Source organism: Ranitomeya variabilis, chromosome 2 (assembly GCF_051348905.1).
Source record: "Ranitomeya variabilis isolate aRanVar5 chromosome 2, aRanVar5.hap1, whole genome shotgun sequence".
NCBI lineage: Eukaryota > Metazoa > Chordata > Amphibia > Anura > Dendrobatidae > Ranitomeya > Ranitomeya variabilis.
Window position 1 is genome coordinate 226,830,456 of NC_135233.1, and position 13,006 is coordinate 226,843,461.

Below are 13,006 nucleotides of genomic sequence, written 5' to 3' on the forward strand. Positions count from 1 at the left end.
CTTTCAACTATATCGACATCCAGGATGCCAATACAGTTGTGCTATGCCGGAGTTGTTGGCCAAGTACACTTACCTTGCGGGCTAGATTTGGCCCGCAGGCCAGAGTTTGACATGTGGTTTATATAGATGGATTAGGCTGGGCTCACTTTTTTTTCCCACGTCAGTGCCTCTGGCTGAAGCCCTGAAAAATGGGATTGAGGTGGATCCATTAATAGAGCCATTGACTTTAATGGTTTCTTATCTCGTTTTCGCCTGAGTTTGCCTTTTGTAGATGGCCACAAAATTGTGGTTGACTGTGCTTTTGTGCCTGTCTCAAGATAGCTGATACTGCCGAAAATGACTGTCTCCTTCACTAAAGTCCGTGGCCCCATCCGATGGATGGATATGCCGGAATGCAGTTTTTCAGGGGTGATTATTTTTACACTTTTAAAATGAATGGGCCCAATTATACCAATTAATCAAGTGGAGTAAAAGTGAATCTGTTATAAAATGATATTCTAATTAAGGGACTCTATATTTAGGGACCAGTCAAGGTTGTCTGTGCGTTTTGACACTGTCCAGTCGATATTGACACATGCTGACTGGTAACTCCTTGTTGTCAATTTCCTCATATATTTCCAGGAGAAATACCAGAAACATTAAATGCAATATTCAGGTAATATGGAAACTGACTTTTGTGCAGATAGACCCAGCAGATGTGTATAGGAGCTGCTGCAGGGTCAGCCGTTCACTGTTTGGAGTCCTGTTGGCTGTAGATGTTTGAGGTCTAACATAAATGGTGGTTGCTGAACATCATCTAAAACCGACAATGCATAACAAGATTCTCTCTGTGTGAGGTGAACTACAGTGTGTCCGTAAAGTCATGGTGCACTTTTGACCAGTCACTGGAAAGCAACAAAAGAACGACAGAAATGTGAAATCTGCTCCAAATAAAAGAAAAACTCTCCCAGTTTCATACCTATTCAGTGCAGTTCGATGTGGGCTCCATTTGTTGCCCTACACACATCCAAACGATAGTGAAGTTCTCGCCACACACGGGTAAGGACATCAGGTGTAACAGAGTGAATAACATCTGTGATTCTCTGTTTTAAGTGATTAATGTCGTTGATACGTTCAATGTACACATGTTGTTTCACATAACCCCAAAAGTCTAAGGGCATCAGATGCAGGGATCGTGGTGGCCATGGCTTGACAGAACCCCAGCCTATCCACCACCAGGGGAATGTTCTATCCAGAAACTCACGAACAATGGTAGCGTAGTGTGGAGGAGCGCCGTCCTGTTGAAAGATGACACCTTCTGGAATTTGTGGCACTGCATACAATTCCAACATGTCAAGATACACGTTTGCCGTTACAGACCGCTCCGCGAAAAAAATGGGCCTATCGCCTTATCATGCATCAGGCCACACAACACGTTTACTTTAGGGGTGTTACGTTCGTATTCAACATAGGTATGAGGATGTTCAGCAGCCCATATTCGGACATTATGGTGATGAATATGTCCACAGATATGGAAGGTCGCCTCATCGCTAAACACAATCTTCTGTAAAAATCTTGCATCATTGTTGATCTCATGAAGCATACCTGTAGCAAACGTGCATCGTTTGGGTCAATCCGCCGGTTTGATAGCATGCAACAGCCGCAATTTGTACCCCGTAAAACAGACGTTTATTTAACACCTTATGAACTGTAGTCTTGCTTAGGTGTAATTGTCGAGCAGACGCACGCACAGATTTTTTTTAGGGCTCCTTAGGTAGCTATTCCATATAGCCTCTACAGACTCGTCACTGACTGATGGCCTACCAGAACAGGGTTTCTCCACCAATCTGCCTGTTTCCTTCAACTGCTTATCCCACCAAGTAATGTTATTCCTATGTGGTGGCGCTTCGTTATAAACGCGCCGATATTCACGTGGCACTTTGGTCACAGATTCGAATTTAGCGAGCCACAGAACACACTGAACTTTCCTCTGTACTGTCCACATCTCGACTGGCATGGAAACACACACAGCTGGCACAAGCTTGTGGTTGCATGATGTCACAGACCTGGCAGTGTATTAATCAGAGTTCAGTTTATCAGGGGTTAATCTGACTGGGGGCTCAGCAACAGCTTACATGAGTTTGTGTTTGATTGGTTCTTGTTATCTCTCCTCATGAACAGGTCTGATATGATTGGGCCAGAGAAAGGGCGCCAAAATGTAAACTATAAATAGAGCCTGTGACTGGTCAAAAGTGCACCATGACTTTACGGACACACTGTATTTCTAAAGCAATTAATACCCGTTTGGTCATTACTAACACCAGAGCCATAATGGCTGCTGTAACCTTTATGTTCAGTCTCTGGTACTGGGAAGGAAAGTCTTCACATGGGCTGGTAGTGTACAAAAATGCATGCATTATCACAGGCTATCATGTTCTTACCACCCCATATATACTAATACAAATGATTTCCAGAAGGTACTGATCCTGTTACCTCTTTTCGATGCTGGGTCCCGTCTCTTTGCAGTAACCATGTGACGCTTTCAAGGGGCGAGTTTGTGTCACATTGAAGAAATACAGTCCCTCCTTCAACTCCGATCTGCATTTTCTCAGAGACTCCTCGATCCACTGTAATCCAAGCACATTAGTCAGATTTTATGGAGCCATTTAGCCACAAAAAAAAAAATCAAAACAGCTTTGGGGAAATGGCTTCACTGTAACTCAGACCATACCTTGCATGTTGTACCCTCTGCACTGCCTCATGGGGTCACCGTGTTTCACATCCTGACGCCGATTCCGCCTGCAAGTAACAAGGTGCTGGTAATGGCCTGACAGTAATTGTGAGGTTTCCTTGGTACAGTTCATAAATGTATCATTCCCTGTCCCCAGTGTCAAAAAGTCACACATTTTGTGTAATTCATATTTGCGAATACATTTAGCAACTTTTATTTTTCTTAGTTTTTCTTAAAATTGGGTGTGACTTAATGGTGTACCGCGGTGCTTCATAAGACAACCAATTTACTATCATTTAATAATAGAGATTTCATTTTCTAATGCACAGACAGCCCAAGCATTAATTCATTTGGTGCATATTTTTCCAGGGGACTTTTTGTGTAAGTCAGGCATAAGAAACACCAGTCACAATACAGCTCCCCAATAAGTTGCAACATTTAGAGTTAGTTAGAAACCTTCATAAGGGATAATGCAGGTAGATAAGCCCCAAATTGTGCAGTGATCATGAAGCTGTAGTTTTGGGGTATCCACCTCTATAAGAGAAGAAGAAGCTGGTCTATGTATGCCACGCAGCAACGTGCATCGGGTGCCAGTACTTATTAAGATAGGAAGACCCTTTTCACTAGAGCTGGCAGACCTTCTGCTGGTGGAGGTAATGGCAGTCCTAGCCACATGCTGTCACTTGTGAGAATATCCCTATGAGACGTGTTCAGTGTAACTCACCTCACCGGCGTTGGGGTGTAACGTGCACAAGCATTGGAGTTTCCATCCCAAGCACAGTAGGGATCCCTGGAGAGACAGCAGTCTGCACACGTCTTGCCATAGACCGCACAGCGATGGAGAGAGAGTTGTGTCACTCCCACATCTGAAGAGACATACAACTGATGCTACAATGAAAGAGAAATGAAAAGTGATGCATGTTACCTTGCTATACACACATCGCATGTTGTATTCACAATAGCAGGTGAGATGTTCTCCAATTGTCTACATAAGGCTACTTTCACACATCAGGTTTTTTATTTCAGGCACAATCCAGCAAGTTTTGAAAAAAACGGATCCGTTGCAAATAGTGAAAAAACTGATGCAACGAATCTGTTTTTCTGCCGGATCCGGTTTGTATTTTTCACATAGAGTTTACAGTGACTTCCTGGAAAGAGAAAGAGAAAAAGAAAGAGAGAGAGAATCTGCATGATTTCAATGGAAAATGCTTTGAAAACCGGATCCGGTGGCCGGATTCATTGGTTCACATCTGCGTTACACACGTTTTTGGCCGGTTCCGTCACTGTGCGCTTTTTCCTACGGACAAAAAAACGTTCCTCTGGACGTTTGCGCTGTATGCCGGAAACGACTATTTGGAAGGATCCGCATCCAAGACTTCTCCCGTGCTTCCCCCATACTCTGGAACTCTCTACCCCAGCACATCAGACTCTCGCCTACCATTGAAACTTTCAAAAAGAACCTGAAGACTCACCTCTTCCGACAAGCCTACAGCCTGCAGTGATCCTGAACCTACTGAACCGCCGCACAACCAGCTCTGCCCTCTCCTAGTGTATCATCACCCATCCCCTGCAGATTGTGAGCCCTCGCGGGCAGGGTCCTCCCTCCTTATGCACCCGTGTGCCTTGTTTTTTTTGCTCATGTCTAATGTATTTGTCTATATTTGCCCCGTATTTCACATGTAAAGCGCCATAGAATAAATGGCGCTATAAAAATGAATAATAATAATAATAATAATAATAATAAAAAGGATCCGGAAAAAAACAGATGAAACGTCTGTCCATCAGGCGCAGTCCGGCGCTAATACAACTCTATGAGTAAAAAACAGATCCGGCGTAAAAAAAACCCGGATCCGTTTTTTTCAAAACTTGCCGGATTGTGCCTGAAATAAAAAACCTGATGTGTGAAAGTAGCCTAAGGGTACCGTCACACATTGAAATTTTAATCGCTGCGACGGCACGATTCGTGACGTCGCAGCGTCGTATGATCATCGCTCCAGCGTCGTAGACTGCGGTCACACGTTGCAATCACGGCGCTGGAGCGATGCCGAAGTCCCCGGGTAACCAGGGTAAACATCGGGTAACTAAGCGCAGGGCCGCGCTTAGTAACCCGATGTTTACCCTGGTTACAAGCGTAAACGTAAAAAACCAAACCGTACATACTCACCCGTCGGTGTCCTTCAGGTCCCTTGCCGTCTGCTTCCTGCTCTGAGTGCAGCCGTACAGTGAGAGCAGATCGCAGCACCGCTGCGCTCTGCTCTCACTTTCCGGCCGGCACTCAGAGCAGGAAGCAGACGGCAAGGGACCTGAAGGACACCGACGGGTGAGTATGTACGGTTTGGTTTTTTACGTTTACGCTTGTAACCAGGGTAAACATCGGGTTACTAAGCGCGGCCCTGCGCTTAGTTACCCGATGTTTACCCTGGTTACAAGCGAAGACATCGCTGGATCGCTGTCACACACAACGATCCAGCGATGTCAGCGGGTGATCAAGCGACGAAAGAAAGTTCCAAACGATCTGCTACGACGTACGATTCTCAGCAGGGTGTCTGATCGCAGTAGCGTGTCAGACACAGCGATATCGTAACGATATCGCTAGAACGTCACGAATCGTAACGTCGTAGCGATGGAAATTTCAATGTGTGACGGTACCCTAAGCGAGTCAGTCAGATACAGACACAATGAAAATGATAAATAAGACGCTTACCCTCTTAGAAGAAATTTTGATATTTTTAATGGGAGACGGCACCTGTGTGGAGAAATACAAGGGAGCACTAATTACTGACAAATGCCCATTGTGATAAATTGTACAAGATAACAGAAAGACAATGGGTTCAGATATTAAAGAACATCAAATATTTAGGAGTCAAAAAGTCAGGGCTAATCACAGGCAGAGACTGATGCGGGGGGGGAGCGACATACAGGCACATCACCTGTGTCCTGCCAGTACATCACCGGTGGTAATTACATGGAGCCATTTAACCACTTTGATGCCCTAGCGGAATAGTGACCTCTGCAACTAAGTGTTGGAACGGCTGGGATTGGAGTTCAGTCCCGGCCATTATGGCTGTAGATGATGTAGTCTCAGATCTTGAACAGTATGTGAGGAGGGGAGCGACATACAGGCACATCAGCTGTGTGTGTACTTTCCTGCCAGCACATCACCGGTGGTAATTACATGGCACCATCTAACCACTTAGTTACAGAAGTCACTATTCCGCTATAGCATCCAAGTGTTGGAACGGCTGGGATTGGAGTTCAGTCCCAGCCATTATGGCTGCAGATGATGTGGTCTCAGCCCTTGAACAGTATGTATACTGCACATTACACCTAATGGACAGTGCATATGCCATATATGTAGAGCAGATGAGGACAAAGGCTTTTCCCTTCATTACAGCTCCATGCTCTGTCCATGGATCAGATGGAGGCGTAGTACAGCACTTGGCTATTTCCATCATTCCTGTGGCCAGAAAATGAAGCGGTGATCACGCATGTACACCCCCATTCATTGAGGATGCTCAAGAAACCTGCTGTAGTGATTGTGGTCCCAACACTCAGACCCCCAGCAATCAAACACTTATCATATGTTGATTATGGGAAATTTACGTCACGCAAAACAGAAATTAAAGTAAATTACAAAGATGTGCTGTACAGATAACTAAAGATGGGGCTTCACATTAACAGTTGAGAGTTCCAGGGAACGGTATTTCTTTGCTTGGGTGTTGAAGGAGAACTCCATTTAAAAGGTTACTTTTCCCACCACTATCACATTTGGACTGTGTATAGAAGTCCCATAATAAATGTAGGTCTTACTCGAAAAACTTCCACTTCTTCAAGCGTGATACCTTCTGTCTCCTCAGGACCCTTAGGAAGAATCATCACCTTTTGCACTGTACCACGATCTGTAGATAGTAGGAGACAGGACGTAGATGATGAGCGACACTAAGGTCATCGGTGACAACACCGATAATAATGTATATATCATGTGATTTTACTTACCTGTGCCCAAAAACAGAACGGTGTACTCCCCATCAGCAGCAGGAACAGTGTCTACAGCAATACTGGTGTATGTGTAAGAAGCGTCTGAGAGTAACAGGAGGGGCCTCCGGTTGACAGGATACACTGAGGTGTACATGAGGGGGTGCGTGCGTACAAATCTCAGCACATCCTCCCCAAAAAGCTTACTGGAGTGAATGCCAGTAACAGAGAATCCACCTGCACACTGCAAAATAGATTACTATAAAATATAGTACTGAAAACTTATAGAACTTATAGAACGTATAGAAATCCTAAAAATTACTTCAGGGGTAACTGACATTTACCATGGGTATTGCATTATGGCATACGCCAAGGACCATCATAACCAAATAGCCACTTTCTCCATAGAAATTACTAGGTGAACCGTATTTGTAGCAGCACCCCTTCATCCAATTCTGTGGTGAAAACAGAGTGAATTAGGGAATGGGGATCCCATGGATATGCCATAAATGCTGAAGGTAGGAATAGTCCTAAAGGGCTAATCTCATATGAATATAGAGACAGATCACTAGGACGTGCCATCACTTTACAATCATTTGTGGTTCAACCTTGGGTACTCTCACACCAATCTTGAGAGAAAAAGGGCTGCAGAACTGATTGAACACAATATCCCCCTTCCTTTCAGAGCCGGGTGGCGGTGAGTGCTGCTGTGCAGGTAACTGCTGCTCTGTACTATGCACTTTCATATGGATGTGCTACAGTTGTCTGCACAGCAAGAGTCCGGGGAATACTGAGTATTAAAAGGAATACAGTGCTGATGAGAGCTGCAGCCCCCTCATTCTCAGAATGAGTGAGGGTCCCAGTCCATCACCCCATTCTCAGTATCAGTAAGGGTTCCAGTCCTGCTGCCCCATTCTCAGAATCAGTAAATGTCCCTTGTGCTGCAGCCCACATTTTTCTCAGTGTGGGTCCCAGTCATGCAGCCACATTCACAGAATCATTGGGGGTCCCAGTCCTATAGCCCCCATTCTCAGTGTCAGTGAGATTCCCAGTCCTGCAGCCCTCATTCTCAGAATCAGCGAGGATCCCAGTTCTGTAGCCCCCATTCTCAGAATCGGTGAGAGTCTCAGTTCTGCTGCCCCCATTCTCAGAATCAGTAAATGTCCCTTGTGCAGAAGCCCATATTTTTCTCAGTGTCGGTGAGGGCTCCAGTCGTGCAGCCCCCATTCTCAGGATTAGTAAGTGTTCCAGTCCTGCAGCCCCCATGATCAGAATCAGTGATAGTCTCCGTTACATAGCCCGAATTCCCAAAATCAGTGAAGATCCCAGTCCTGCTGCCTCCATTCCTAGTGTCGGTGAGGGTCGCAGTCCCACAGCTCCCATTCCCAGTGTCAGTGAGGGTCCCAATCCTGTTTCAGTCCTGCTACCCCATTCTCAGGATCAGTGAGGGTCCCGCTGCCCTCATTCTCCATGTCGGTGAATGTCCCAGTGTTGCAGCCCCCATTCCCAGAATCAGTGAGGGTCCTCTCTTGTTGCTCCATTCTCAGTGTTGGTGAGGGTCCCAGTCCTGTAGCCCCCATTGTCAGATTCATTGAGGGTCCCAGTGCTGCAGCCCCCATTCCCAGAATCAGTGAGGGTCCCTCTCTTGTTGCCCCATTCTCAGTGTCAGTGAGTGTCCCAGTGCTGCAGCCCCCATTCTCACTGTCAGCGGAAATCCCAAAGGTTGGGCCACCACTGATCATAAAGGGATGACCTATCTTACCAGTTTGTCATTTTTTTTTATAACTCATAATTCTCTTGGTTGTGTCTACTCTGATATAAGTTTCTCACAGAATCATGGGAACTTTAGCTCTACTACCCAGTGGTGGTGGATATTCAGGAGCCTGACTGTAATGACCTTATCCCAAAGTTAATCTTTACCTTTAAAACATTTTTTTTTAGTAAATTAATTTAATTAAAACAATTTTTTACTACAATGCAAAGATGAATACAGAGCTCAAAATCCCCTGCACAAAATTAATGCAATGGTCTAGTCAGTAGTTCAAAAATAAATTGCAAGTCGTTACCTGCAGGAGATAATTACCGACTATTTATTATCCTCTAATCTTGCAATGTACCTGCTTTGCAGCTCAGCCCCATCAGGACAGGACTGTGATCTGTGGCTACAATTTGGCTATTTACAGGGGGGCGGAGGTAGTCTGAGACACACCCACTGCCTCGCCATTGGTCAGGCTGCTCTCTCTCCTCCTGCAGGTCTGCCTGGGATTGGCTCCTGCGTATAACACCGCAGGCTGAGCAGGATGTCGGTGCCCGGAGGAATGTTTTATATTGCAGGAAGGGTTGAATGATTATTTACCAGGAAAACCCCTTTTAACTCTGTCCATGAAGAGGTTTTGCAGCTCTGTATCAGGCAGACGCACTCTGACCACAAATAACAAATAGTAAAAATTGATCAGCGAAAAAATTTAAACCTAATTAAAATAAACAAGATAAAAGAGTGTTCAATGGTAAGCAAATTATAAATTTGTATATTGCCCAAAATTATTCAACCCTCCTTCATTATCTTTTTCATTGACTAGGAGGAGATAATTTTTTTTTTCTTTGGTCATGGTGCACAATTTCTCTAATATGTTTGCAGGGGCTGCAGCGCTACTTTAAAGTTGGGAATTTGTATTAGGAAAATACGGTTCATCCCCTTCCTCATCGCGTTAGTGCAGGTTCATGAAAACTGAACCTTCTTTTTTACCACAAGTAATCACCAACATCACATTAACGCCCTTGGTGCACTTATTACTGCATTCATTGAGTCACTTAAACTCTCATAGTGTCATAACGTATCTCACCGCTCCAGGTCGGGGATAGGGTGTTTTCCCTGTATACGCCGTCATCTGGTACCCATGTCCCTCCTTGTGTGCGAATGGCCCATTAAACACTGCACGGACGTCAGCAAGAGAGAACACACAGACGGCAGAGCCCCGGAACACGGAACTAAGAGACGCACAGAGACAGATACATTAGGAAACACACAGCAGGGTGACTAAAGATATCACACACTGGGGCAACAAAACAGCCGTGTACCATGCAAAGGAGGACAAGGCGTACCAGTACTGGCCTAGTGCAAACTGGTCTTCATGCAGGGCAAGCATACTATGATGTAGGAACAATGTGCGACACAAACAGTATATAAAGTCACATAGGAGAGAAAGGACAGAAAATCTTTGCTCTTACCCTAATGTGGTGAACACCCCATAAATTAAGGGGTTCTGCTTGTCCTGAGTCTGCTGGATGAAAATATCCCCTGTAACAATACAAAATGACACATAAATGGATAAAAAATATCACCAGTTTGTATTCTTAATCTTGCAGGTAATCGGACTATAAATACATTTTGGGACACTGAGGTAGAGTCGCGGCTTGTTAGCTGGGGAAGACTCCAATGTAACATCCATAGGGAGTCTATGGACAAAGGCTCTACTGATGGTGCAATCCTTCAAAGTTGGGAGTGTTACCTAAAAACATAGGTCACCACCTAGTTATACTAAAACACACTTTTAACAGAGAGATAATTTCTGTATTTCTCTTTCTAAGTAATTCTGCATTTTTTATTCCCGTTTCCTTTGGATGCATGACATACAGCTCTGGCAAAAATTAAAAGACCACCACATCAAAGCCCTGTCATGGGCAGACCAATCTCCAGACCTGAACCCCATTGAAAACCTCTGGAATGTAATCAAGAGGATGATGGATAGTCACAAGCCATCAAAGAAGAACTGCTTAAATTTTTGCGCCAGAAGCAGTGTGAAAGACTGGTGGAAAGCATGCCAAGACGCATGAAAGCGATCATTAAAAATCATGGTTATTCCACAAAATAGGAATTTTTGTGTACTCACCGTTTAATCCTTTTCTCCGAGCCACTCATTGGGGGACAAAGGACTATGGGTGTATACTGCTGCCACTAGGAGGCTGACACTAACTAAATACAAAAAAGGGTTAGCTCCTAGTCTGCAGTATACACCACCCACTAGCTCCGGATAGAACCAGTTCAGTGACCAAGCAGTAGGAGATTAACAAATATTAACTGTAGGTACAACATGTCAAAACTATAAGGCCGGGGTCACACATGCGTGTTTTACGGACGTAAGAGCGCAGAAACTACGTCCGTAAAACTCGCATTACATACGGCACAATTATTCTCAATGGGGCTGCTCCTATTAGCCGTATATTACGGTTCAGTATTATACGGCTTTCTACGGCCGTACAAAATCGCAGCATGCTGCGTTTGTCAGCGTATTGCGCAAAAAAATTGCCAATGAAAGTCTATGGGGGCGAGAAAAATACGGATTCCACACGGACCAGCAGTGTGACTTGCGAGAAATACGCAGCGGTGTTAGTGAAAAGTCGGTAATTCAATTGCCGGCTTTTCATTTCTCCTTCACAAACCCGACAGGATATGAGACATGGTTTTCATACAGTAAACCATCTCATATCCCCTTTTTTTTTGCATATTCCACACTACTAATGTTAGTAGTGTGTATGTGCAAAATTTCAGCGCTGTAGCTGCTGAAATAAAGGGTTAAATGGCGGAAAAAATTGGCGTGGGCTCCCGCGCAATTTTCTCCGCCAGAATGGTAAAGCCAGTGACTGAGGGCAGATATTAATAGCCAGGAGAGGGTCCATGGTTATTGGCCCCCCCGTGGCTAAAAACATCTGCCCCCAGCCACCCCAGAAAAGACACACCTGGAAGATGCGCCTATTCTGGCACTTGGCCACTCTCTTCCCACTCCCTGTAGCGGTGGGATATGGGGTAATGAAGGGTTAATGCCACCTTGCTATTGTAAGGTGACATTAAGCCAGATTAATAATGGAGAGGCGTCAATTATGACACCTATCCATTATTAATCCAGTTGTATGAAAGGGTTAAAAAACACACACACACATGATTTAAAAGTATTTTAATGAAATAAACACAGCGGTTGTTTTAATAGTTTATTGCTCTCTCAATCCATTTCCAGGCCCTCGCTTGGCAAAATAATAAACGCACAAGATACATACCTTCTGATGTCAGATCACTTCCCACGATGTAATCCATCTGAAGGGGTTAATAATTTTACAGGCACGAGCCCTGCTAATGCAGCTGTGCTCCGTGCCTGTAATCCCCGGCGAATTAATGAAATGTAGGTCATTGACCTACATTTCCTTCAGTCGCGGTGATGCGCCCCCTGGTGGATGTCCTCATATGACCTGGAGCGTGGGAAAAAGTTCCCAGGCTGCAGTTCATGAGAACATCCACCAGAGGGCGCCTCACCGCGACTCAATGTAAGTACAGATCCAGCTTTCCTTTCAGCACCCGGGGATTACAGACACGAGCGAGTGGTTTATCGCAGCTCGTGCCTGTAATATTAGTTAACCCCTTCAGATGGATTACTTCGTGGGACGTGACGTTTCAGCTGAGGGTATGTATCTTGTGTGTTAATTATTTTGCCAAGCGAGGGCCTGGAAATGGATTGAGAGAGCAATAAATTATTACAACAACTGCTGTGTTTATTTCATTAAAATACTTTGTAATCATGTGTGTGTGTGTTTTTTAACCCTTTCATACAATTGGATTGATAATGGATAGGTGTCATAATTGACGCCTCTCCATTATTAATCTGGCTTAATGTCACCTTACAATAGCAAGGTGGCATTAACCCTTCATTACCCCATATCTCACCGCTACAGGGAGTGGGAAGAGAGTGGCCAAGTGCCAGAATAGGCGCATCTTCCAGATGTGCCTTTTCTGGGGTGGCTGGGGGCAGATGTTTGTAGCCGGGGGGGGTCCTATAACCATGGACCCTCTCTAGGCTATTAATATCTGCCCTCAGTCACTGGCTTTACCGTTCTGGCGGAGAAAATTGCGCGGGAGCCCACGCCAATTTTTTCCGCCATTTAACCCTTTATTTCAGCAGCTACAGCGCTGAAATTTTGCACATACACACTACTAACATTAGTAGTGTGGAATATGCATAAAAAAAGGGATATGAGATGGTTTACTGTATGTAAACCATGTCTCATATCCTGTCGGGTTTGTGCAGGAGAAATGAAAAGCCGGCAATTGAATTACCGACTTTTCACAGATATCGCGCTGAATGAAATCTAAATACAGAATATATATATATGTGTCTCACTGACATATATATATATATACTGTATATATGTTTTAATGAACATTTGAGCACATAAATCCATTAGATGTCGGTTTTGCAAGCCTGGGCGAAAATCTCGCAGTACGGATGCCATACGGATTACATACGGAGGATGCCATGCGCAAAATACGCTGAC

The 13,006-nt window shown here is 44.6% G+C and overlaps 1 protein-coding gene across 2 annotated transcripts in view; it reads right to left on the bottom strand.

Annotated features, from left to right (window-relative positions):
- LOC143805059 (semaphorin-3F-like) overlaps positions 1–13,006 on the bottom strand; it is a 196,618-nt gene that overhangs the window by 11,319 nt on the left and 172,293 nt on the right. For both annotated transcript variants that reach the window (XM_077283859.1, XM_077283860.1), the window contains 8 exons: positions 9,914–9,983; positions 9,529–9,673; positions 6,707–6,929; positions 6,521–6,609; positions 5,415–5,456; positions 3,435–3,598; positions 2,711–2,778; positions 2,473–2,606 (listed from right to left, as the gene is read on the bottom strand). In XM_077283859.1, coding sequence (XP_077139974.1) covers positions 2,473–2,606; positions 2,711–2,778; positions 3,435–3,598; positions 5,415–5,456; positions 6,521–6,609; positions 6,707–6,929; positions 9,529–9,673; positions 9,914–9,983 — 935 coding nt within the window. The remainder of the gene's footprint in view (positions 1–2,472; positions 2,607–2,710; positions 2,779–3,434; positions 3,599–5,414; positions 5,457–6,520; positions 6,610–6,706; positions 6,930–9,528; positions 9,674–9,913; positions 9,984–13,006) is intronic.